This window comes from Plecotus auritus, assembly GCF_963455305.1.
Source record: "Plecotus auritus genome assembly, chromosome: 1".
Lineage (NCBI taxonomy): Eukaryota > Metazoa > Chordata > Mammalia > Chiroptera > Vespertilionidae > Plecotus > Plecotus auritus.
Genome location: NC_137770.1, coordinates 27,591,864 through 27,618,795, shown reverse-complemented (window position 1 = coordinate 27,618,795; position 26,932 = coordinate 27,591,864). Strand labels below are relative to the sequence as shown.

The 26,932-nt window shown below is 46.4% G+C and overlaps 1 protein-coding gene across 2 annotated transcripts; it reads left to right on the top strand.

Moving 5' to 3' along the window:
* The first annotated feature begins 1,029 nt into the window (after positions 1 to 1,029).
* DCAF4 (DDB1 and CUL4 associated factor 4) lies at positions 1,030 to 26,814 on the top strand. Of its 2 annotated transcripts, none has more exons than XM_080643792.1 (14): positions 1,030 to 1,139; positions 7,680 to 7,776; positions 11,692 to 11,792; positions 12,210 to 12,367; positions 13,124 to 13,206; positions 14,454 to 14,556; positions 15,989 to 16,132; positions 17,010 to 17,059; positions 20,659 to 20,738; positions 22,384 to 22,479; positions 22,608 to 22,705; positions 23,788 to 23,961; positions 24,186 to 24,300; positions 25,776 to 26,814. In XM_080643792.1, exons 2-14 carry the CDS (start codon positions 7,688 to 7,690, stop codon positions 25,967 to 25,969), a joined length of 1,485 nt encoding a protein of 494 aa, XP_080499918.1. In that variant the 5' UTR covers positions 1,030 to 1,139; positions 7,680 to 7,687; the 3' UTR covers positions 25,970 to 26,814. The 2 variants fall into 2 exon arrangements, with proteins under 2 accessions (XP_080499918.1, XP_080499917.1); XM_080643791.1 differs by having other exon boundaries at positions 22,381 to 22,479.
* Positions 26,815 to 26,932: the final 118 nt, after the last annotated feature.

Genomic DNA, 26,932 nt, shown 5'->3' with positions numbered 1-26,932 from the left:
AGCGGAAATCCTACCTTCTTTGTTGTTGATTAAAATTATTTCACACACAGGTACAGTTGATAAATCCTACAACCTAAATTCCAATGGTTTCAACCACTCACAGGGGCCTGGGTTAACATGGAAGGCACATGGAACACCAGGCCCATTTGAGTCAAAAACCAACCCTGGCCTATTTGAACCCAGCTCTCTTCACAAAACTGTCATTTCTGGTCAAGTGCCCATCACAGGCTTCCATTTTCCTTTTAGAAGATCTGATGGCTGTCAGCAGATACCCGAAACAGGCACAGCACTGAGAATATGCTGAAAATATTGGTTGTGTGAACAAACTTTGTGCTGGAAAGAACATCAGAACTTCAGGTCAACTGCCTTGTTTCAACATAAGAAATCAAGGCACAGAAAGGGAAGAGACTCGCCCTCGGTCACACAGCACGTAGGAAACAGAACTAAACCTACAAGAGAGGCCTTCTGACTGCAGTTTGGGGCAATCTCCTCTGCACCTTGGAGCTACGCGGACCTCGGATTAGCAGCCTCAGCCTCCTGCTGTCACTGCTGAAGACAACACCACCTGTTCACCCGCTCCTTTTTCCCTCCCTCATCTCAGAGCCTCTTTCGCCCTTCCCATAACACAATCCTTCCTCCTCCCCAAGTCTCAGTTCTCTCCGAGAGGCAAGAGAACTTCCACAGGCTGGATCAATGGGCTGCTAACTAACCGAGAAGGTAGTCTGTGCTATCCACCCCTCTAGAGACGGCCGCCTGCAGCTTCTGGGTTTCGAGCGCAGCCTCCAGCCCCGCCCCTGCACCGCCCCCTTCTCCGCCCACTAGCGTCATGCCCCGCCCCCAAACGCGCCGGTCCCAAACACGCCTGCGGACACGCGGCCACTTCACCAGCCTTGGGCGGAGCCGAACCCCCAGTCCCCGCCCTCTCCGTAGGATCCACCCTATTGGCGTAGACAGTCAGAAGCCTTGTCCAATGATAAGGAAGGGGCGGCCGCCATGGCCCTATCCGCTGCTAAAGCACTAAAACGGACGCCACTAACTGGTGGACGCTGAATCTCGGTCTTTCCGGGTCCTTCCACGCCTCGCCACTGCTTCTGCCGAGCTTGGGCCCGAGGGCGAGCCGGAGAGCACCGTCTAATCGAGTAAGTCTAGTTTCTAATTGAGTAAGTCTTTGCCGGCTGCGGTGACCGTTGGTGTCGGGCCAGGGACTGCTGCTGCCCCCTGGACAGAGCTCGGGATGGGACAGGGGCGTGGGGGAAGGGGAGGGGAGGAGCCGAGCACGTGGGTCGCCGGCCTGACCGTGGCGTGGGTGGGAGCTGGGCGGGCGCGCACTGGTGTGCGGGGTTCTTGGACTGGAAGAGCCCGGTTTGTCCTGTCCGGTCGGTTCCGCAGCCGCAGACACGGTGGGGGTGGACTCCGAGTGTCGCTGCTCAGGGTCGGACCTGAAGGAGCGCTCTTCTAAACCCTGATGCCGAAGGTGCCACCCAATTCCTTCCAGTGCCCGGACTGCGAGCCCTTGGCGGCGTTTTCCCTGAAAGTTCAGGTTGTGGTTGGCCGTTTCCCACAGGTCAGTGTAACAGCTATGGCAGGCTGAGCGCTCACAGACCCCCAGTGCTAGGCACTGTGCACATGCTGGACCATCATGAAGTTTTCCGCTCACCGGACCTGTGAGGTGGTAGATAGTGCCTTTGTCAGACACAGTAAGAGGCCCATTGAGAATGTCACTTACCTAAGGTAACGCACGCCTTGGACAGGAAGCAGAGGAACTTGGACAAGGTGGGTCCTGGTGGGTCCACAGCCAGGGGGCAGAGCAGGGGTACCAGCATCAGTATGAGGCCAGGAGCAAACTCCTTGGAGACAGGGAGGAGGCTGAGCCCAGGCAAGGGCCCTCCCTGGGCAGCCACTGGAGGTGGGGCAGGGGGCTGCGCTTTGAGTCTGACTCTGTCCCTGCAGATGCTGGCTGAATGGAAGCAAAAGTAGTAAGTAGTGGAGCCCAGGGTTGAACCCACACTTTGGGGGTTACATACCGAGTGTGTTAGTGGGAAAGCCACCTTTTCCACGTCAGTACTTGCGTGTCCAGAAAGCCTTATGTCTCCCCACGTTACCTAAGAAACCATGATACCCCCTTCCCCTTGATGGGTGTGGAGACATTGTCTTGTAAATCAGACAGCAAGAAGGAAAGAAAACGTGGGTGACAACTTTCTCGAGAAAACAATGGAAATTCCAAAGCCCCAGACTCTCATTTTAAATAATGGTGAAAATTGTAGTTGGACGTCCTGTGGTCACCAGCCCAGGCGCCAGACCAGCAGGGCCACAATACTTAGCCCTCTAAGCCTGTTTCCTCATTTGTGGAGTTAAAAAAATACCCACCCAGGGTGGGGACAGCAAGTTCCTTGTAGAGGTCATTTTGTATTCTCCATAAACCAATGGCATCAGCATTTCCACATTACAGTCCAGTAGTCTCTATAATCTTAATTCTCCTGTTGTTGGATATTTAGGATATTTTTTTCCTCTGAAAGTGAATTTTTATTGGGACCCTTGCCAACATAGTTCCACAAAAATTTCATCCCCCTCCAAATCATTGTTTTTAAATGGTACCATTGTTTCATTTTATTTATTTATTTTTAAAATCTTTATTGTTGAAAATATTACATATGTCCCCCTTTCCCCCTCCATTGACCTCTCCTACCCCACCCCCGCCTCCACCGCCACCCCAAGCTTTCACCTCCCTATTGTCTGTGTCCATGGGTTATGCATATAGGCATAGAGTTCATTGGTTGATCCCACCCTCCCACCCCCGCTTTCCCTCTGAGGTTTGACAGTCTGTTCAATGCTTCTATGTCTCTCGGTCTGTTTTTTTTCATTAGTTTATGTTGTTCATTAAATTATTTAGGATGTTTCTTACTTTAAATATTATAGTACTGCTGTAGTAAATCTTCGTTTTTGAGATAGAATTTACTTTTTGAAAGTGTACAATTTGTAGTATATTCGAAAGATTGTGTGACCATCACGTGATATCTCTTATTCCAGAACATTTTCATCACCCTAAAAAGAAACCATATGACCCCAAGTGGGTCCCAGGTGCCTCGGAGCATTGTTGCTGGGCTCCAGCCCCCAGCCCTGTGCTAGGCAGGGTGTTGGGGCCCTGCTGCCTGGGCTGCCCCACCTGAAGGCTTAGGTGGAGCAAGCAGAGCCTCTGGCTCCCATTGAATTTCAGCCTTCGGAGAGTTCTGGACCTACCTCTCTGGGCTAGAGTGAGGGGACCAAGGTGTGCCTGAGGTGTGCAGCCAGGAAGGAGGCTGACTGCAACCTCTTGTGGCCTAGCACGGCCCCCACCTCACAAGCCTTAAGGTTCCTGGGTCTGGGATTTTTCAGGCAAGTCCGGAATGGTGTCTTGGGGCAAAGACACCATTTATCCAGAAACCTGTGAAATGCTCAAAACAAAACACTTTGGAATGCAGAGCCAAATCTTTGCCTCTCCTGTGCGGAACACTGCCAGGCTGCGAGACAAAGCCAATCTCTGGGTGAATGAGATCCATGAATAGGCCTCTAGAGAGACCCCAAATTTGAAGCAGCTCCTGAAAAACTGCTCAGGTCTTTTCTACAAGTTAAGTTTGAAACTTCAGGATTATCGAAAAGTGGAGGTTGAAAGACTTGCAGCCAAAAGAGTTGAACTTTTGAAAGCTCATTGGAACCATTGTAAAAATGACATGGGATGATCGCAAAGCAACATTAGCAGTAAGGAATGGAGAAGCTAAGCAGACTAGTCAGCAAACGGATGGACGTGTTTCATATTACAGAGAGCTACAGTGGATGCTACCCAAACAACTCTCATCTGGAGGAAACTATTAGTAGGTTTAAAAAGCAGATAAAGGATATAAAGAATATAGTTTCAGCCAAAGCCAGTTTGGCTCAGTGGATGGAGCGTCGGCCTGCGGACTGGGGGGTCCCGGGTTCGATTCTGGTCGGGGGCATGTGCCTTGGCTGCGGGCACATCCCCGGTGGGGGGTGTGCAGGAGGCAGCTGATCGATGTTTCTGGCTCTCTCCCTTCCTCTCTGTAAAATATCAATAAAATATTAAAAAATATATATATAGTTTCAGAATTTATCACTACTGAAATGCTTTTCATAGCAAAACTTTGGAGGTATACTCTGCTGTCTACCAAAATATACAAAAGATTGATGAGGAAGCAGATTTAGAGGTTTTTCAGAAGCTCTAGGTATCTGCCAGATTATCCATCTTATTTAGATATTGTAAGAGCAAATTCAAAGTTGCCTTTCCAGAGATTGTTGTAAGCTAAGAGTGTCTCTGGAGCAGGACAGGTGTCCACCTGTCAACTAAAAAAGGATCAACAAGCAGAAGATGAAGAGTTAGATGTTAAAGAAGAAGAAGAAATTAATTTCCCTAAGTACACTTCTTTTTTCCCTTTTCATCTTAAAATAACTCAGAATCCAGGATTACTATATTTAAAACTATACTGGCTTGCTATGTTAAGCCTCAAAATGAAATGGGACTGAAAATAGAGAAAATTAAAGGAAATTTATGCTGACTGAAAATTAAGGTTTTAAATATATTACACACCTAGGCATTTCAAACTCTTACCTGGTAATATGTGATCTTTTTGTATGAGCCCTTCACCCCCTTGGATTTCAAGGTACTTCATATTAATGCACTGTACCTGGCTGGGAGTGCTATTATAAGTAGTAAGTAGGCAACAAAATCTAAAAGATCTACCAATTCCACTTAGCTTCTTTTAGGTTGACTCCAGAAAAAGATCTCATCTAGTCATTCTGTTAAATGTAAATTCTATTTCATGAAACTTTAAGTAAAAAGACGTTTTCCATTTTTAAGCTTTTACTGAAACATAAAGTATCATCATTTGATCTGTTAATTTACAGTGTGGACCAAACAGAATAAAGGAAATATGATACCAATAGATCTGTGTTTTACAAATGCATGAAGCATAAATTGTAGTTTACTAGTAAATAAAAGTCACAATAACCTGATTATGGTTTTAAAACAAAACTGCTGTCATACTAAAGTATACAGTATATGGTGCTACAGCTTTTAAATATGTATTTTTAAATTAATTTCAGAGAGGAAGGGAGAGACAGATAGAAACATCAATGATGAGAGGGAATCATTGATCGGCTGCCTTCTGCACGCCCCCCCCCCCCCCCCACTGGGGATCGTGCCCACAACCCGGGCATGTGCCCTTCATTGGAATCAAACTGGGACCCCTCAGTCCGCAGGCCAAGGCTCCATCTACTGAGCCAAACCAGCCAGGGCAGTGCTACAGCTTTTGAAAAGCTAGTAATCTGGTGGAATCTAAGAAAGCATAAGTACACATAGACTATCATAAGTCATTTAAAATTCTATAAAAATTTTATCAAGCTACCACCTAGTTAATAAGGTATAACCTTTCCCTTAGTCTCTTATTCCTGGAAGTATAAAACAATTTAATCAGCACTTATCATCTCATTTGTGATAACTGGAAAGAACAATTCTTCATAACAGAAAAATGGACTTTCAAGAAGCTTTAAAAAAAAAAAAAAAAAGACCTATGTATCAATTAGTCTCCTTATTCTCTGCCTCCTCTCCCTCCACCCCAGCCCCTATAACATAGTGTGTGTGTGTGTGTGTGTGTGTGTGTGTGTGTGTGTGTGTGTGTCTGGATTTGCCTATTCTGGAGATTTCATATACGTTGTCGAATCATTCAATTTTATGTCTGACTTCTTTCACTTAGCATATATTTTCAGGGTTCATCCTTGTTGTGTCATGTACTTGGTTCTTTTTATGGCCAAATAACATTCTGTTGTATGGAGAGGCCACATTTTTATGCATTCATCAGCTGTTGGAAATATGGGCTATTGCCACTTTTAGGCAATTATGAATAATGTCACTATGAATGTTCCTCTCAAAATTTTTGTGTGGCCATGTGTTTTCATTTCTGCTGGGTTTTGCTGGCTGATATGGTAACTCTACATTGAACCTTTTGAGGAGCTGCAAAACTTTCTGAAGTGGTGGCAGTATTTTACATTCCCACTAGCAAATCAAGAAATTTGTTAATAGAATTTGTGAAATGTTTGGTTAAGTACCATACTCATTAAATTTCTCTTTCTCTCTTTGTATCAAAATAACCCCAACTCACAATCATAGGTTGACACGGAAGTGGTTGAGTAAATGCTGAATTCTGGAATGTAGGTCCAGACTTCTGGCGCTCTGTTTGATGCTAACAGGCACTCTCAACCCAAAAATAGAAGTTGGAGCCCAGGCCCACATGGCTCAGTGGTTGAGCGTTAACCTGTGAACCCGGAGGTCACGGTTTGATTCCCAGTCAGGGCATATGCCCAGGTTGCTGACTCGATCACCAGTAAGGGGTGGGCAAGAGGCAGCTGATCAGTGATTTTCTTTCATCATTGATGTTTCTATCTCTCCCTTCTCTGAAATCGATATATATATATATATATATATATATATATATATATATATATATATATATTTTAAGTATAAGTTGGGAAATGAAGACAAGTAGACTTCTATTCTTTCGTTACATTCAACCCATTTTTCCCCAATTTTGTTATGGCATTTGAATGTGTTTTTTAAATGTATTAGGTAAGATGTCATCAGTGTCTCCAGTGAGTGGAGAGAAAAAAATCCCCAGGTGTTGAGAAAGCCTGAAACTTAACAGCAATTGGTTCTTGGACCACAATTTAGTTTTTTTATAAAAATGAATGTGATTCCCATTGCAAAAACTTGTGATATTTTGATGATTAAGTGATAGATTCAGGTTATAAAAGATAAGATTTTTAAAAGCCACTTGAAATAATTATGGCAATATCAGTGTTACTAAGAAGTGCTTTCATCTCATTCCTTATTTAAAAAAAAAAAAAAAAAGTTTGTTCACATCCTTCCTTTCAACTGCTAGTGTACGCTCGAAGCTAAAACACTCTTTAGAAAGCATTCTGAGAAGTCATACACACTAGCCCCCGACTAATTATGTTCACAATTTTCCCTGCTCATCAATACTAAACTGTTCTCTGCAAACAGGATGTATATAGATTGAAGGAAAAAGTATGTGCTCTGGCATTATCTGGTAAGAAGAAGAAAGAAGCACAACTTAAGAGAGATCTCATGTCAGGCTCAAACTATTGTCTTAAAGTAATTGTGAGAGTCTGTCAACAACTCACACAGTGACCCAGGTATCAGAGGTTAGCAGCTTGTCAGGCCAGGTGTCAACTCTGAGGTAGAACTCAGCCAGAAAAGTGGCTTCAGACACATTGGATTTTATCGGTGTCTCCACATGGAGGGCAGCCTTTTACAGATGAGGCTTGGGATGGCGGCTTTGATGACAACCAGGTTGGGCTTGGTTGTAAGTATGAAGGAACTATCAAGAAGTGAACAAAGTGGGGCTAAGAGACCAACTGAAGGACTTGTATGCATGCATATAACATAACCAATGGACACAAGACACAGGGTGGGGAGGGTGGGGGTGGGGTGACGGCATGTGCCAGGGGGTAGGGGAGGCCAGGGGAAGGTCAATGGGGGAAAAGGGGAGACATATGTACTACTATTTGTAATACTTTAAACAATAAAATAAAAATTTAAAAAATTAAAAAAAAAGTGAACAGAAAAGTGCATGCACCCACGTTTGTATGTAATTTTCCTTTTTTTCTCACAGGAGCAGAAATGCATAAAAGCAGCTGGAAAAGTAGAAGACATGGAAGAAGGAGCCAGCGGCAGAACCCTAGACTCAGACAGCACAGACCTAACGAGAGGCAAGTGCTGTTCCCCAGTGCCATTCAGTATTGTCCAGCACCCACCCGTGCACGTGGGTCACTGGGCGTCTGGTCAAAATGCAGGGTCCGAGGTGGGGCCCAGTGAGAGTCTGCACTTCTAACAAGCTCCCAGGGGATGTTGCTGCTGCAGGCCAGCCTGCCACACTTTTGAGTAGTGAGGAGATATGGCCACTCTGCTTTGTTTTCAGAGTGACCATGACTTCTGGCCAGAGCATTAGCCATGAGCTTAGAGTAAACATTATCTGATACTACTGAAGGAGAGTTGCTTCTCCATTTTATAGACTCCCTCTCTCTTTTCCTGTCTTTTTTTTCCATCCAATGAAAATAGCATTCTGGGAATGTAATTAATTCCGTAAATCCTGAGAAAGAAGCTATATATACATATATATAAAATATAGTATTTAAAAACACAAAAAGGTATAAAGAATAGTACAATGAATGTGTACCTTCCACCCAGCTTAAAAACTAAAGCCTAGTGAATACTTAGTTGAAATCCCAATATAAACATTTTCCACTCTACTTACATATATATATATATATATATATTATTGATTTTTTACAGAGAAGAAGGGAGAGGGAGAGAGAGCTAGAAACATCGATGAGAGAGAAACATCAATCAGCTGCCTCCTGCACACCCCCTACTGGGGATGTGCCCGCAATCAAGGTACATGCCCCTGACTGGAATCGAACCCAGGACCCTTCAATCCACAGACTGACACTCTATCCACCGAGCCAAACCAGTTAGGGCTATTTTTTAAAAAATATATATTTTATTGATTTCAGAGAGGAAGGGAGAGGGAGACAGAGAGAGAAACATCAATGACGAGAGAGAATCATGGATGGGCTGGCTGCCTCCTGCATGCCCCACGCCAGGGATCAAGCCCGCAACCCGGGCATGGGCCCTGACCGGGAATCGAACCCTGACCTCCTGGTTCATAGGTCGATGCTCAAGCGCTGAGCCACGCCGGCCGGGCTCCACTCTACTTATTTTACTGCATGAAGGAAATACAAGCAATCTAGTCTCAGAACAAGATTCCCCATCACCTCATGGCGGCAGAAGAGGACACCTCTTCACAGTCAGGGTTGCTGGTGTGACTTCTGGCCATAAGAAGTCTGCACAGCCCCCACCTCACCAAGGGGACCTGTCTGCCAATTTTAAAACTTCCATACTCCAGACCTCCTTTCAAAATGGACAGATTTCTAGTTATAAGGTGTCAAAGGCCATGATGCTTCTTTAGACAAGCTTAAACTAAACAATAACAAAAAGCATCAAAATGTGGAATGGCCTGGCTGGTGTGACTCAGCAATTGAGCATCAGCCTAGGAACCAAGAGGTCACCTGATCAGGGCACATGCAGGAGGCAGCCAAATCGGTTATGTTTCTCTCTCATTGATGTTTCTATCTCCCTATCCCTCTCCCTTCTCTCTATAAAAAAATCATTAAAAACATATTTTTTAAAAATGTTGTGGAAGGAACAAGGTCTTTGGAATTAAGAAGTCTGAGTTTGACACACTGCTTTTTCCTTAATCACTCTGAGTTATTCTTGTACAATACTTCACTTGTGAAGCTCACAATAATGTATATAAGGCCCCTAACAGGCTGCCTGCCTCTGGGTAGGCCCTCCGTACAGGATGGGCCTCATTAGGTGCCGAATAAAATATTACTCTAAGCCAAAGTCCCAGACTTGACCAATATTGTAGCAAGATCAGGGCGGTGCCCAGTGTTTGTATGTTTTGAAAGGAGAACCATGGATACTTTGGGTGCCCAGGCCTTCCCACAAGAGCAGTGTGTAGTACAATGTGGTCTGGGCAAGAGTCTCAGCTCAGCTTTGGCAGAGTTGTGTGGAAGCCACCTTCTGGGCTCCATGTGGAAAGAATGGAGCAGCAGTCCTTGGACTAGAAACACAGACATTTGTCATGACACTTAATCCTTCTTTCCTCCTGCTGCTGATCACAGATGAGCTTCCTGATCACAGGAAGCTCTGGGCCATAAAAAGCGAGAATAAATTTTCCCTGAAACCATGCATTGTTAGTATTTATAGACAAAAGAGAAAATTCTTTCATTCCTTCCACCTAGTTTTGCAATTTGTGCTCCTTTTGGTGTGGGGGGGGAGAGAGGAAGTTCTTGATTTTAAAGAGGGTTTTATCAGGATTCTAAAATTAGGTCTTTTGCACTATCATTATATCCTTTAGCCTATAATTGCCATGGAAGCTGCTTGTAGCTTTGCAAAATGAGTGTTTAAACCATGGCTCTGTCTCAGTATTACTGAGCAAATCACCTCTGTGACCTGAACCCCAGTTTCTCCATCTATAAGGTTGGGTTGCCAAGTACAATTTAAACTCTATATTGCTGGATCCAGTAAAGAATGAAATTCACCTGGCCTTGTAACTGCTGTTGAGCTGACAAATGAGCCCAGCTGGTAGAATTCCTTTTTGTTGATTTGTTTGTTTGTTTGTTTGTTTAAAGTATTACATATGTCTCCTTTTTCCCTGATTGATCTCCCCTTCCCCCCACCACTCCTGCCCCCAGGACACGCCCCCACCGCCCCAGTGTCTGTATCCATTGGTTATGCTAATATGCATGCATACAAGTCCTTTGGTTGATCTCTTACCCCACCCCCACCCCCACCCTCCCACCCCCGCCCCCAACTTCCCCTGCCTTCTCTCTGAGGTTGGACCATCTGTTCAGTGTTTCTTTGTCTCTGGATCTATTTTTGTTCATCAGTTTATGTTGTTCATTATATCCCACATATGAGTGAGATCATGTGATATTTATCTTTCTCCAACTGGCTTATTTCGCTTAGCACAGTGGTCGGCAAACTCATTAGTCAACAGAGTGGCAAACCGTGGCTCACAAGCCGCATGTGCCTCACGAGCCGCAGTTTGCCGACCACTGGCTTAGCATAATGCTCTCCAGGACCATCCATGCTGTTGCAAATGGTAAAAGTTTCTTCTTTTTTATAGCAGCGTAGTATTCCATTGTGTAGATGTACCACAGATTTTTTTTAAAAAATATATTTTATTGCTTTTTTACAGAGAGGAAGGGAGAGGGATAGAGAGTTAGAAACATCGATGAGAGAGAAACATCGATCAGCTGCCTCCTGCACACCTCCCACTGGGGATGTGCCCGCAACCAAGGTACATGCCCTTGACCGGAATCGAACCCGGGACCCTTCAGTCCGCAGGCCGACGCTCTATCCACTGAGCCAAACAGGTTAGGGCAATGTACCACAGATTTTTAATCCACTCATCTGCTGATGGGCACTTAGGCTGTTTCCAAATCTTAGTTATTATAAATTGTGCTTCTGTGAACATAGGGATCATGGTAGAATTCTTATTGGCAAAGATTTTTGGTCTTCTTTTCTTTTTTTAAAAAAATATATTTTATTGATTTTTTTTACAGAGAGGAAGAGAGAGGGATAGAGAGTTAGAAACATGGATGAGAGAGAAACATCGATCAGCTGCCTCCTGCACACCTCCTACTGGGGATGTGCCCGCAACCAAGGTACATGCCCTTGACCGGAATCGAACCTGGGACCCCTCAGTCCGCAGGCCGACGCTCTATCCACTGAGCCAAACCGGTCAGGGCTCTGGTCTTCTTTTCATCTGGAAAATTCCAAAAGACCTCATGAAGTGCTCAAGTGAGGAGATGAGAAAAGGAATGACATGCATCCTCTTAAGGATGAGAGACAAAACCTTGCTCTAACTGGTGTATTTGCAGTAGGTAAACTACTTTTAAGGAAAAGCGGGGTTAATGCTTCCCAAGTAATGGAAGGTGAGAGGGTCATGGGTGAAGGCTGTGGCACTGCCTGAGCTACCCCTGCCAAGACCCCACAGTCAGAGAATGACTGGGTCTCCAGCCCTTCACTGCAAGTAACCATGATTGTGTCGACAGGTGTAACACAGGGGCACAGCAAAGCCCACAGGATTCTGACCATGGCGATGAGGAGGTCCCGTCGACCTCATCCAGCACAGCTGGGAGTTCTTCTGTGCCAGGTAAGGCAGTCTGCTGGATAAGACTCCTCTGGCCCTGCCCACAGGGAAAGATGAAACCTAGTCCTGACTGGTCAACTGGTTATGTCTGTTCGGGCCGCCCTTCCTCCTGTGTGTCTGCACTTGCACGTGGGTGAACTCCATGTGTGTCACCAGCTCATTCGGGCTGAGAGGAAATTCTGGGAGCAAATCGGAACGGTAAAGGGAGGAACTGGGTACACCAAGAACTGTGATCCTGAGGCAAACAGCGCCCTCAGCCCTGAACTGGGCCCAGGATGGTGACTGACAATGCTAGCCCACCTCCCGCCCCTTAGAAAAGATAGGCAGCTGTGTGTGGGGGGGGTGGACAGGCTCCGGGCTCCTTTCTAGATGGGTCCGTTCACAGTATTTTAAGTTGGATTTTATTTCTTTTGACTAAAGATCTACCAGGGTATTACTTTGACCCCGAAAAGAATCGGTACTTCCGCTTGCTTCCTGGACACAACAACTGCAACCCTCTCACGAAGGAGAGCATCCAGCAGAAGGAAATGGAGCACAAAAGGCTGCAGCTGCTAGAGGAAGAGGACAGGCAGACCAAGGTGGGCTCCACGCTCCGGGGGCCGCCTGTCCCCTGCACTCCTGCCAGCCTGCATCCACGGCTGAAGGCAGGTGCCCATTCAGCGTCCCTGCACACTCCGCTTAGTGCACTTTAGGGAGTGTGTTGTTGACTTTTCCCTGACAGGAACCTGACGAAGAGAAGAAGAACAAGCGAGCAATCTCCTCCCACTCCACTTTCCCAATTTGCAAAGTTTCATCAGTAATTCTAACATTTGTCCTTCCCTGGGGGAATCTTGAAAGGCAGCATGATACAGTTTCAGTAACTGTATATTTTGAATAGAAAACCAGGGTACATGGTTTGGATATGAGGGTTTCTTATATCCCTTCTGGGGATTAGATGCCAGGACATTTGGATGGTTATGGGGTAACAGAATGGAAAATCTGGGCCCCCCGGGTCATCATAGGTGGAATAGAAAGCATGATGCACACCTGAGTGTCCAGGGCCGTTCCTGCACTCACTAGCTTGGTGGCTTCTCCCCAAGTATAGCTTGACTGGGGGGCTTGGACAGAGGCACTGAGCAGACCTTCCAGTCACACAGTCTTGCTTGTGATATGCTTTTTCTCTTGCCATGATTGGAGACTAGCCAAGGAGACCATCGAATTTATAGCATATAATTTCTGCCAATTTAGTACCTGTTTCTTCATTGCATCTTATGGAACTAAAAATATTCTCTGTTATTGTATAACATAAAACTTCACTGAATCTATCTTTTTGTTGTTGTTGTTTTTTAATTTAGAAAATAACCAGGATGGGATTGAATGCCACTTCCTTGTTACAAAAAAGCAAGCTGGGTTTTCTCAATGCCACCAGTTATTGCCGGTAAGTCAGTGCCTCGTTATGTTTTCTTCACAAGTATTCTTTCTCTGTTTTTTATTTCCATGGTCCAGGAATCCAGTCAGGAGACCACATAGCTGCTCTGTGAGGAGCCTTCACAATTGAGGCGCTCTAGCTCACAGCCTGCCGTCTGCTGCTGAAACCAGCCCTGAGAGAATCACTCCTAGAGCATGGGGCAGGCTTCTGCAGGAGGCCAGAGAGAGGAGAGGGGACCTAGGCAGAGAAATTGGGCAGAAATTTCTCAGGATGTTTTCTCTGTTACTTAAAAATCGTGTTTAGTTTAGTAGTAGGTCTTTAAATATTTTTTTTTTAATATATTTTATTGATTTTTTACAGAGAGGAAGGAAGAGTGATAGATAGTCAGAAACATCGATGAGAGAGAAACATGGACCAGCTGCCTCCTGCACACCTCCCACTGGGGATGTGCCCGCAACCAAGTTACATGCCCTTGACCGGAATCGAACCTGGGACCTTTCAGTCCGCAGGCTGATGCTCTATCCACTGAGCCAAACCGGTTTTGGCGAGTTTAGTAGTAGGTCTTATAACTTCATTCCTGTGAGATTTCTGCTTCCTTTTCTCTTTACCTAATAAGTTACAAAAAATGGAACATTAAATAGATGTATGTGCACCATGAGTTTGGGTGGTTTATAGGGGACACAGCTCTCATATTGGAGCAAGGTCACCTTCCGTGGAGGCCAGCCATGCAGGAGGTATGAGGCAGGGCAGGTAGGAACACGCCTCTCCTTCATTTCCCTAAAAGAGATAAATATCTAGGTAAAAAGACCTGTTCTTCGCCCTAAAACATGATTTCTCCTTCATGGAGAGGTAGCATGACGTGGAGGGAAAGGGGGCAGTAAGATGGGCAGCCGCATGCCTGGGTTCTTCCCATTTGCTGGGTGTGTGCCCTTCGGCGTGTTTCATTTCTCAGGCACCATCTCTTGGTCTCAAGAGAAAGAGTTGTACCAGATGATCCAAAAACAGATTCCTCTAGTTCTAGCTTTCTTTGACCCTGTAAATGGGCTGCTCATTCCTTTGCTTTAGTTTTTCTAAGAGTTCTAAAATTGGGTTTATTTGGGATCTTGCTCATTTCCATTGCTGAGAAATAACAGGGAGAGGGCCAACAAGGTGAGGTGGTCTTCAGGGTGTGGGGCTGGGCAGAAGCTCTGAATCTTCCTCATGGGTGTCTAGGTGTGGTGCCCATGCCCTCCCTGCCCCTCTCTTTCCCCCTGCAGTTTAGCCCATGAGCTGCGAGTGAGCTGCATGCAGAGGAAGAAGGTTCAGATTCACAGCTCCGATCCCTCCGCTTTGGCAAGCGACCGATTTAACCTCATAATGGTGAGTGGGAGGGAGCCACATGTGGATGCCGGGGGTGTTGCTGCCATGCCCAACACTTTATGCCAGGGGTGAGCAAACTTTTTGACTCGAAGGCCACAATGGGTTCTTAAACTGGACCGGAGGGCCGGAACAAAAGCATGGATGGAGTGTTTGTGTGAACTAATATAAATTCAAAGTAAAGGAGCGGAGGGGAGAGCAAGAGAACCGGATAGAACAGCCGGATCTGGCCCGCGGGCTGTAGTTTGCCCACGGCTGCTTTATGCCCTAGCATTGGCTCCCATCACGCCTGGCTGTGTAAATGCCAGTTGCATAAAAGCATGTGTCCACTAGTTTTTATAGTTTTAACAGGCACCTACTGGCTACCCATTGGCAGGTGCCCAACTGGCAAGGAAGGCCATGGTGACCATTGTCACCCCTACTACAGCTCTGTCATTTGACATGAGCATCGGGGGCCCACCTCACATTGACTGAGAACCATCAGAAGGGTACACAGTGGTTCGGGAGCTTCTAATCTTACCTATACTGGGCAGGATTTGGTGGCCAACCCTAGCACTCCAGTGTCCTCAGTAGCAACAGCAAGTTACTCCCTTGCTTGCTGTTCTGACCTGAGTAGCAGGGGCCTGTAAGCCTGTGACCCTTGCCCTGCACACCCACTATCATCATGCCATTTACAAGGAGCAAAAATCTTCTCTTGATTAGACCCGGGCTGGAAGCCAGGGTCAACTACTTGAGTCCAGGGTCCAGGGAAATGTAGGCAGAGGATCCACTGCAAACAGAAGGAGCCAAACTGCTCAGGTAGACTGGGGATTCGAGGTCACAGTAGAGCATGGCCTGCCCAGCAAGCCCTGTCTTTCCTGGAGGCCGAGGGAAGACCCAGCAAAGTGAGAGGGACACACAAAACGAAGAGTCTCGCCCAGCCATTATGGCTCAGTGGTTGAATGTCTACCTATGAACCAGGAGGTCAAGGTTCGATTCCCCATCAGGGCACATGCCTGGGTTGCAGGCTCAATCCCCTGTAAGGGGCGTGCAGGAGGCAGCCAATCAATGACTCATCATTTATGTTTCTATCCCTCCCTCTCTGAAATCAATAAAAATACATATTTTTTTAAAAAGAGCCTCAGTCTGATGATCTGCTGATAGGACTAGGGGCTGAAGCTGCAGAATTGACCCTTGACATCTTGCCCCAGAGACCTTGATAGCAGAGCCCTTCCTCATAAGGGTGTCAGGGGCCAGGACTCATTCCCCCCGTATGTGTTTGGGGAGACATTTGACCTGAATACTTTCTTGCAGTGAGTTCCCCTCAGGTCATCTCTGCACTCCCTCATGGACAGGAGCTCTCACCTGGTGAATATGCAGAGACACGGGGGCTGTGAGAGATGGGCAGATGGTGTTAGGCCTGTGAAGTCACCTACAAGCCGCTTTCCCCTTCCAGGCGGATACCAACAGTGACCGGCTCTTCACAGTGAATGATGTCAAGGTTGGAGGCTCCAAGTATGGCATCATCAGCCTGCGTGGTCTGAAGACCCCCACACTCAGGGTGCATATGCACGAAAACCTCTACTTCACCAACCGGAAGGTACTCCGCCCTCCCCTTTAGCTTTGCAGCCCACTTGCCTTTTGGTCCAGGGGCACTGCAATGGTTAGCCGAATTCAGAGGAGAGGAGAGAACTTTGGGAAGAAGCCAGCGCTCTGTTACCTCATTTCCCCAAGGGAGAAATGGACTTGTAGATCCTGAGAACCCATGGAGGAAGAAAAGGGTCCCAGGAGTTTGTCTTGAAAGAGAAAATAATTTAGATGTGGAAAGACTTGAAGTGGTGCTTCTTTAGCTGGTTGTACGGACCTTCCCTTCAAAAGGATTGAGTTGGTTGGAAGGAACCCACATAAGGGACATAGTTCCTGGGAGGTGGGCTGTAGTAGCCTGGGTGGAGGGTCCTCCCAGAGTGTCAGGACGATGTGTGAGTCATTCAGCCAGTCTATGGCTAACACTGAGGTTTACATAAATGTGGAAAGCTTGATGTCTAAGGGGCAACCTTTAAACTGCAGTGGGGTGACAACTGCATCCGTAAGAAGCTGTGACTTTCTGTTCTTTGGGATATGAGCCACAAGATAGGAAAATGGTTTCTGGGTAAAGTGAGATACAGTACGCCTTCAGAGTTAGGTTTGTTTTCTGCCATTGAAAGAAGTCATCCCTGCCCTACAGGGTTTACCAGATGTCTCACTGTGAGGCCCCATGCTGATATTGGAAGACTAAGGCCTGGGGCTACCTCCTCTCTGTTCCTCTTTAAGGCTCTATGTGCTAGGACAGGAGCTTCCCTATTCTCAGAATTGTTGTTCCAGCCCCTTTTAAAGGGGAGATCTATCCCCACAAGTTACTCCACAAGAAAGAATCTGTTTCTCTCCATGAGGTGGTGGTCAGACCAATCTTTCCGTCTTGCTATGTGCTTCCTCACCAGGTGAACTCTGTGTGCTGGGCCTCGCTGAACCACTTGGATTCTCACATTCTGTATCCTTTGCCAGATGAAGATTTGGTGGGCAGGCCACGCCCTGATGTGGACAGGCATCTATGGGGTTTGTAAAGTGGTATCTTAGAAGTCAGAAGTCTGGACCATTCTGCACATACTTCACTCTTTCAGAAAGAGCAATGCACATGGTAGAAGACAAGGATTCCCATGATGCTCAGAGAAGTAGTTGAGGTCCTGGGGTGACTTTGAGGTCACTATGAAATTTAGCAGAGGAATAAAGCAGAAAGGAGCAGTAAAATCTTGGGAAGGAACCCCCAATCCTCCTGAAGCAGAGGTAGGAGCAAGAGCTGCAGTTGTTCCAAGGTGGGGTGGGCCTCCTGGGCGGGGGGAAGGGGGCTGAGGCAGGCATCAGAGAAAGGGGGCTCCTTTGGCATGGTGCATGGGCCTGTGGGCTCTGGACCTGGGGTCCTTGTGGAAATGGCCTTCTTTGGAGCACTCTTCATTCTAGTCTCTGCCTTCCCAGAGAGCCATCAGGGCTTCTTTGCTAGGAGCACAGTAGTGCAATGTCAGGGTAGCTGGGCCCTTCATCTGGGGCCCCCAGGATTTCTCGATGCATAGGACAATTGTCCGACATGTGATTCACAGAAGAATATTGTTTGACTCCAAGCCAAAGCCACATGTTAATGAGTCTTGTCTTAAATCATTTCCATAATAAAAATAAATGAGTTATTAAAAGGACGACCACACTGGTACCCAACACATACTTCATGAGTTGCCACGTGATTAACAGTTAACATCTGTGAATGCACTTAGCACAGTGCTTGGCACATGTGGGTCCTCAACAAATGATGGCTGAATTGGAACCTGTTTAAACCTGTGGGTTTCAGCCACAGTAACTAAGAGTGCATGTGTAAGGACTTTTTCCCCATATCCTTGCCCTCCACACTTACCACCTAAGGCCAGGGTCAGCAAACTGCGGCTCGCGAGCCACATGTGGCTCTTTGGCCCCTTGAGTGTGGCTCTTCCACAAATACCATGACCTGGGCGAGTCTATTTTGAAGAAGTGGCGTTAGAAAAAGTTTAAGTTTAAAAAATTTGGCTCTCAAAAGAAATTTCAATCGTTGTACTGTTGATATTTGGCTCTGTTGACTAATGAGTTTGCCGACCACTGACCTAAGGCAACATGACACGCACGCATCAGACAGACTGCCAAAAATGTTGCCTAATTGCTTTGCAAATATTTACATTTTTTGATGAGGTGTGTGTGTGTGTTCATTCTACCAACATCTACTGAGCATATACAATACCTGTGCGAAGTGCTGGAGATGGGCAGCTCCACAGGTGATCAGTCTGTGCAGTGATGTCTGTGTTGCAGCTGGGTGTAAGAGGGATGCAGGTAATGGGATGCGTGGAAAGGGGGTCCAGTGCTCCATCAGAAGAAAGAGTCAGGAGACCATGTACATGGGTATCCATGATGTCTCTGGCTAAGGAGGGCCTTGCAAGACTGAATCCTCAGGGATGTGGGATGCCCATGGAAGACTGTGATCATGGAGTCATTTCTTATACAGGCTGACGACGGTGATACCTCAGACAGAAGGCTGCTGCAATATTAAGCAGGCAGAGGAGAGGGTGTGAGTGATGAGCAGGAGTGGAGGAGAGGCACAAGTCTCGGAGACTTGGGATCCAGGCCAGGCAGTGTTGGTGTTTGGAAGAGTCCAAAGATGGAACTCCAAGAGTGATGGTGTGGAGACCAAGGAGTGTGTAGTTAGAAATTGTGCTGCATGACCACAGGGCAGGACTGGAGGGTGTTCATCAGATTCAGAAACTAGGGCTCATTGGAGACCTTGGGGAGAACATTTACTGGAAAGGTGTCATACCTGGATTTTAGTGAGTTGAAGAGTGAAAGAAAGGCAAGGAGTGGGGATAAATGTAGGTTCTGATTCAGAGAAATTAGGCTGTGAAGGGAAAGGGAGAGGAACCAAATCAGTCAGAAGACAGTACAATAGAAAAGTAGGCAATGAATATAAAGAGACAGTTCAAAAGGGAAACCCACACGACTAATCAGATGAATCAGTACACCCAGTTGTAGTTAGGGAAATGCGAATTTAAATAATGGGAAGGCATTTTTTACCCATTCAGATAAGCACAAATTTTCAAGGTCTTATAGTGCCAAGATTTGACAGATGTGAGAATGGGGAACATTGCTGGATAAGTGCATTGATATAACCACGCTGCAGGTCATGGCCTGTCAGTGGGATATGAAAGCAACTTGTGAGTAGCATTTTTTAAGTGAAACAGACTAGAAAATATGACAGTTTCATACTTAGTAAGGGCAAATCCTGTATAATAAAACCCTAATATGCAAATTGACCAAAAAGCGGAACGGCCAGTTGCTATGATGCACACTGACCACCAGGGGGAAGACACTTAATGCAAGAACTGCCCCCTGGTAGTCAGTGCGCTCCCACATGGGGAGCGCTGCTCAGCCAGAAGCCGGGCAAACAGCTGGCAAGCGCAGTCTGGGGCAGTGCTAAGGAGCAGTGAGCTGAGCGGTAAGAAGCAGGTGGTAAGGAGTGAGGAGTCCCGGACTGTGAGCAGGATGTCCAACTGCTGGCTTAGGCCCACTCCCAGGAGCAGGCCTAAGCCAGCAGTTGGACATCCCCCGAGGGCTCTGGGACTGCAAGAGGGTGCAGGCTGGCCTGAGGGGACACCCCCCCACCACCAGTGCACAAATTTCTTACACTGGGCCTCCAGTATTTTATAAAACTTTTGTTTCAAATATTTGTGTGTATATAGCATGTAGTACTGTAAAATTAAATTCTTACTCTGGGCTGAAACCGGTTTGGCTCAGTGGATAGAGCGTCGGCCTGCGGACTGAAGGGTCCCGGGTTCGATTCCGGTCAAGGGCATGTACCTTGGTTGCGGGCACATCCCCAGTGGGGGGTGTGCAGGAGGCAGCTGATGGATGTTTCTCTCTCATCGATGTTTCTGGCTCTCTGTCCCTCTCCCTTTCTCTCTGTGAAATATCAATAAAATATATTTAAAAAAAAAAAAAATTCTTACTCTGGGATTAAGAAACACTGCCTTGGAAAAGGCTCCCACACTTGGCCCTGGGAGACCGGAAGGCGCTCATTCCAGCAGCAAAGCAAAAAGAGAAACAATAACCTAAGTGCCCAGCAGAAGATGAATAAATCAATTGTGATGCATTTATACAGAGAATGGTGTAAATGAAGGAACTGAGGCTATAAACCTCAACAGTGATAAATCTAGAAGACAATGGAGATTGATCTGTGTGATACTGTTTACATATGTTTTTAAAACAGTGACAGTTCTTTCTATTGCTCATGGACAAATATGCTGTGGCAATGTAACATGGCCTAGAACGCAGACCAATTTTAGAACAATGATTCTTTCTGGGTGAGGGAAAAGGGAGAATTGAGCTAGGGAGGGGTCAAAGAGGGCTTTTAGCTGTGTCTGTGACATTTTTTCCTTTAAAAACATCTGAAACTAAATATGGAAAATGTAAATGTGTTAAATCTGGCTTTACGGGTGTTATTTTTGTAATTTTTTGAAGGGTACTAATGCTCATTCTCCTCCCAGAGGAGAGCTTGTACTTGACTGTCCTTAACAGAGTTTCCAGGCTGTGCCTCATGGGAATCGCAGAGACTCCGGGCTGTGCCACCCTGCTCCCAGCGTCACTGTTCGTCAATAGTCATCCAGGTACCGCCCCCCCACTCTTTTTAATCAGGGGGTGCTGTGACAGAGGTCTCTGTCCTTGCCTCCCAGAGGCTACAGCCAACAACACCAGAAGCTCCTTGGCGAAGAATTGGACAAGGAGCTGTGGGAACCACAGGCTGAGTGAACCTCTCAGAGCTCGCAGGATGGGGATAGCAAGCACCTGTGGGGAGCCCGTAAACCTGACCCCTCAGGATTCATACTGGAAACATGTGCATCTTTCTTTTTTAAAAATATTTTCAGTGAGAGGGAGAGAGAAACATCAGTGATGAGAACAATCATTGATTGGCTGCCTCCTGCATGTACCCTACTGGGGGTTGAGCCAGCAACCCAGGCAAGTGCCCTGACCAGGCATTGAACTGTACGTAGGACGATGCCCAACTGAGCCACACTGACCAGGGATGCATTGGCATCTTTACATATTTCCTTCTTTTGGGTCATTTCAGGAGCCAGAACAGTTAAAAGTATGTGTAATCAATGCAAGAAATCAAAACATTTATTTGAGCTCCTGGTACAGATCATTCACAAAGGTGTGACCCGCTGGTGTTATCAGGGATATTTACATTCTCTGGCTGAAGGCAGTTCAGAATTCTGGACTTCTTCCTGGCAGCATTCTGAAAATTAAGTTTCTAGTCTTTCAGAGAATTAGGATCAATTAGACAAGGGTCAGGCCTCTTAAGAGTACAGGCTTCAGGCAGACTAGCACGAATCCCAACTTGAACAGATTACTTAACCTCTGTAGAGTGAAGATGGTACCTATCCCATCAGGTTACATGGAGTGGTACATGAAGTCACATACACGTAGCCCAGTGCCTGGCATTTCGTTGAACAGCTAGTGTATGGAGCAGGTATTATCACCAATTTACAGATGAAGAAACGGGCCAAGAAAAGTTCAGAATTTGCCTTTAAAACTAATCTGTGGCCTGATCCGTGTGGGTCAGTGGTTGAGGATCACGGTTTGAATCCTGGCCGGGGCACATGCCCACCGGGTTATGGGACCAATCCCACAAAACCTCTTCCTGGGTTTTGTGGTAGCAGAAAAAGACACCCTGGTTCTCTGGGGTCCCTAGTTAAAAAGTGGCTATTCTGAGAATGAATATATAAATCTTTCCTGATGTCCAGTAGAAGTGTTAAAAAGATTAACAGCTTTCGAGGAGGCAATGTAGTGGGCTTCGATCTCAGATCACATTATTAGAAGTGCACTCTAAAGCAAAACATTTTTTAAATAAACTCTTTTATTGATAAAACATACATAAAGGGCACAAATCTTAAGTATACAGTTTAATGAGTTGTCACAAGGTTAAATATAGCCACCACCCAGGTTAAGAAACAGAATTTCCAGTACCCTTCCAATTACCACTTCCCTAAAGGGAACCACTATCCTGACTTCTAACACCACAGTTTTTTGTTGTTGTTTTTTTAAAATATATTTTTATTGATTTCAGAGGGGGAGAGAGAAACATCAATGATGAGAGAGAATCATTGCTCGGCTGCCTCCTGCATGCACCTGAGCAGCTGTTCCTGGAGGTTTCCCAAATCGGGTGGTTACTGGCATGGCAGTGTGAAGTGAAGGGGAGGTCTCTGTCCCTCAAGGGCAGCCATGCTGTACACTCCCTGCTTCTCTCAGCAGGAGACCGGCCTGGCATGCTCTGCAGTTTCCGGATCCCTGGGGCCTGGTCCTGTGCATGGTCCTCAAACATCCAGGCAAATAACTGCTTCAGCACAGGTGAGCCATACCTGCCACCTCAGGTTCCCAGAGTAAAGGATGTTTCAGACCTTAAATCCCCATATCCCGCAATCCCTGTCCCAGATTACAAGTGACACTTGTCTCCGCCTCATCTCTGTCTCTATCAGGCTTGTCTCGGTGGGTCCTGGTGACCAACGTGGTGACGGGACACCGGCTGTCATTTGGGACCAGCAGTGATGTCTTGGCCCAGCAGTTTGCTGTCATGGTTGGTGGGACTGGGAAGGGCCTAATACAGTTTCCCAAGAGTGGAAATGTTGCTGGATTGAAATTGGATTCCCATGTGACCGTCAGTCCTCATCCCCCCTTTACAGGGGAAAACGGCATCAGAAGGATTAAGGGTTTCTTAAATGTGTCTGCACTGAGTGAAAGTTGACTGATCTAGAAAGGCCTGGCTGAACTGGCTTTAAACAACTTCCTGTTTAAATGAACTGTTAGCAATTCTTAAGTAGCACTTGGATTAGCTAATAGGACAAGCAGTTTTTTTGTTTTTAATATGTTTTTATTGATTTTTTTTTTAAGAGAGGAATAGAGATGTAAACATTGATGTGAGAGAAACATCAATAGTCTGCCTCCTGCACGCCCTCTAATGGGGATTGAGTTTGCAACCCGGGCCTGTGCCCTGACTGGGAATCGAACTGGGAACCTCTTGGTTCATGGGTCGATACTCAACCACTTAGCCACACCAGCCTGGCAAGCAGTTTTTTTAGTGTATAAATTCCCAGTTCATAGCCCTTAATAGTTTCATACACAGCTTTCAAGTTATACATTTTATACATTTAAAAATAAAAATTCTAGTCTTACTGCATTTCAAAATCTTGTTCCACAGAAAATGCTGTCTCTCTTTAGAAATGTGGAGGAGGTAGTATGCCAATCTGCTTCCAGCAGTAAGCACAGAGTTCATTAATTCCGGTTTCTTCAGCCATCCTCCCTCTCTATTTAGGACCCCATGTCTTACCTGGACCTCTGATCTCTCCCACTCCATCCTCATCACCCCAGCTTCTCACATGATCTTGGTGGAAATAGGGCGCCATCACTTGGGCTTTAGAGTGAGGCCTAATGTGCCAGTGCAGCCAGTGGGGACGACCTTGGCGGGACACATGGGGCCCAGTTCTTCTCTGCTTCCATAAGGAACCCTCCCAACTCCACTGAGGCTCAAACTCTGACCAACCACACCCACACCTCTGATGCAAGAGAGCTGTGATAGGAGAGGGGACGGAAGGCTGTGTTCTGGAGGGCGCACCCCTCCCAGCCTTAGCGGGAGGTACCAAGCAGTCCCTCTTTCCACAGACTCCTTTGCTGTTTAATGGCTGTCGCTCTGGGGAGATCTTTGCCATTGATATTCGATGTCGAAATCAAGGCAATAACTGGAAGGCCATTAGCCTGTTCCACGACACATCGGTGACATCTGTGAAAATCCTCCAGGAAGAGCAGTGCCTGATGGCATCCGACATGGCTGGAAAGGTAGGGTAGACTGCAGGCAGGTGCTTTGCTAGAGCCCAGTCTGGTCTAGACAGACGTGAAACTGGCTCTGGTGCTTTTGATGGAGTCTAGGCCTCAGGATTTTGAGGCTTAGATTTTTCTAACGGGAAGAGGTATTTGGAGAGCACCTGCCCTCCCTCATTCCTGGGGTTCACCAGTGTACCTGCTAGACCCTCCTTAATGGCCCCTTGTGCTTCTTCCCTCAGATCAAGCTGTGGGACCTGAGGACCACTAAGTGTGTAAGGCAGTACGAAGGTCACGTGAACGAGTACGCCCTCCTGCCCCTGCACGTGCATGAAGAAGAAGGAATCCTGGTGGCCGGTACTTGGGGCAGGGGCGGTCCCATTCACCAAATTCTATCCTAGGCCCCCAGCATCTGAAGCAGCTGAGGGAGACATTACTCTAAAACAGAACAGAATATAGGGATTGTGGACTGTTGGGATTGGGGAGACTAGCTGGGACAGCCCTTTGTTCCCACATCAGTGGACAAACATCATTTCAGTAACAGGCAAGCTAGGTGCAGTAACACAGCAGTTTGGGAGACTTGGATGTAGGGTTTACATCTGTTCACCAGGTCAGCATTCAGTGACCTTATCCCATTATGCAACTTCCCATCGAAAAGCTTGGGCTCCCTGTTCTTTGAACTTGTGTTGGTTTCCAGAAGAGGATGCTGAAAAAAGAAATTAAGGTCATTGCAAAGAAACTGATGCCTGGTTCCTTTAACACCATCCCTTTGGATCCATGATCTGTAGAACAGGAAGCAGAGCTGTCTAGCCACTAAGCCCCATGGAAAGCAGTTACAAGATTATACTGTTTGTGGACAACAGAATATTCTGGTAGCTGGGAGTTCGGTGGTTTGACAAATGAAATAGTAGGCTCTTGACATTAAGGAATGTATTCTCAGTCTTAGATCCTCAAGTTTGCTACTATTCCTACAGAAAGTACTTTTCCCTGAAACCTTTTTGTGGCTAAGAAGCATCACTTTATTAGAACTTTCTTACTCTTCTTTACTACTGTCACCATCACCAGCAGTTAGCTTTCTTTTAAAGTCTATTTTCCATGGGTTTTCAGCTCAGAAGAGTTCAGTGTTCTGGATAATAGAGAAGAGAGACACCTTGTTGACAGGCAGATGTGGGTAGTGGGCCAATTGCAGTGATCAGTGAACTGCGCTACCTGAATCCACCCACAGTCGCAGGAGCAACTGGCTGGCTGTCCATCCCTCGGGTGTCTGCTCTCTTCCTCTGAAGCTCTCCAGTCTGTATACCTTGTGTCTGGACCACCGGAACCAATGGTGCTAGGTGTCACATTCCTCATCACTGAGCCCTGAAGACCATGTGGTCTCAAGAACTAAGCCGTTAAGCCAGAAAGAGCTCTGGGGAGAATGGCACCTAGTTTGTCCCCAGGTGTAATGAAGTCAGTAGCTCTTCCTGGCCACTGTTTTAGAAGTAGGGAATGGGTTGCATGTCATCAAGACCAGGTGGGCTGGGCTCCCTCTTGAACAGCCATTGACACCAAGAGAAGCACAGTGCCCACCCATTAGCCGGACACCCAGTGAGCCCTCCAGGGCGTCACACAGCCAGTCGGTGCAGCTTGTCACTTTGAATACATGCAACTAGTTAAGGTTCTAGAGCACCAGGGTGACCCATCACTTTGATTTTCAAAAACTACATATTATCGGTAGAAACATACTCCCTTTGAGGGTTTGTGTTCTGGCTCCCAGGGAGTCATGAGAAGCCACGTACACGCGTTTTCTGTACTCTCGCTAACGTGCCACGTGTCTGTCTCCCCTCTCCTAGTGGGCCAGGACTGCTACACGAGAATCTGGAGCCTACGTGATACCCACCTGCTCAGAACCATACCCTCCCCACATCCCACCTCCAGGACCAACATTCCCAGTGTGGCCTTCTCTTCTCGGCTTGGGGGCGTGCGGGGAGCACCGGGGCTGCTCATGGCCGTCCAGCAGGACCTTTACTACTTCCCTTACAGCTAATTCTGCAGAGAGCAGCCTGCAGGGATGTGGATTTGACTGAATGGAACAAGAGTAGCCATACCTCTGCCATAATTGCTGTTTCCAGTGAAGGCATTTTAAATGGATGCTCTGTGCACAGATCCCATCCATCCAGCTGCTGGGGACATGAAGGTGCTATGTTTTATGTGGAGACACTTTAGTAATGTTATGTCAGTTAAGTTGTGGGCTCAAGAGAGCTTGAAAGTCCTTTTTATAAAAGGTACCTATTTCCTTTTGTTGAATTCCTTAAAATAGTCCCTTCCCCCCTTTTATAAAACAAAAATTACTTTTTCTAAGGGCTGAAGATTAGCAATACCTAAATTAAAGCTGCTTTCACCAAAAGCCCTTTCAGGAAGCCTAATGAGACTGTTAGGGTAGTCAGTGCCTGGGTCCCAAGAAGACATATGCATCTGTACTTGAGAAAGCCAGCTGGAGAGAAGAGGAAGAGGAAAGTCCTTTTTCTCGAGTTTCTAGAGAAAGATTTAAGGCTGGAGTTTGGCCCTCTCACACCCAGTATCAGGAACAAGTGTTTGGGATTCTCCTTTTCTTAATCATTCACAGGCATTGGACAGAAAGATGGATCGTTTTAGATGCTAGAGGTTTTGAGCAGGCCTTCACATGCCTTTTGTTGAGGCATCCTACAAAATGTTAGACACAGCAGCTCCTGTTTCTATCATGGTGACTTGAATGTCAGATTCAAGGGCCCCATCTCAAAGAAAATAGGCTTTGACTTTTTTACAGTCTAAGAGAAGCAGTTTGTGAGATATTTATACCAAATGTTAAAGAGCATGTCTTTCTACCAAACAATAAACCAGAAAGAACCTTGGTATGGTGTGTTGATATTAATGATTTAGAAGATCATGATGCTTGGCTACTGTAGGAACAAACCAGCTGCACAAACATCTACTTAAATCCTGGGTGAGGAAAAAGGGGTAGAGATTGGGA

Bases quoted from the DNA above. Each gene is read 5' to 3' on its own strand.
- DCAF4 (XM_080643791.1), top strand. From the start codon at position 7,688: ATGCATAAAAGCAGCTGGAAAAGTAGAAGACATGGAAGAAGGAGCCAG. The intron at 12,368-13,123 runs GTGGGCTCCACG...TTTTTAATTTAG, and splicing joins AAGAGGACAGGCAGACCAAG to AAAATAACCAGGATGGGATT. The intron at 22,706-23,787 runs GTTGGTGGGACT...CTCTTTCCACAG, and splicing joins CCCAGCAGTTTGCTGTCATG to ACTCCTTTGCTGTTTAATGG.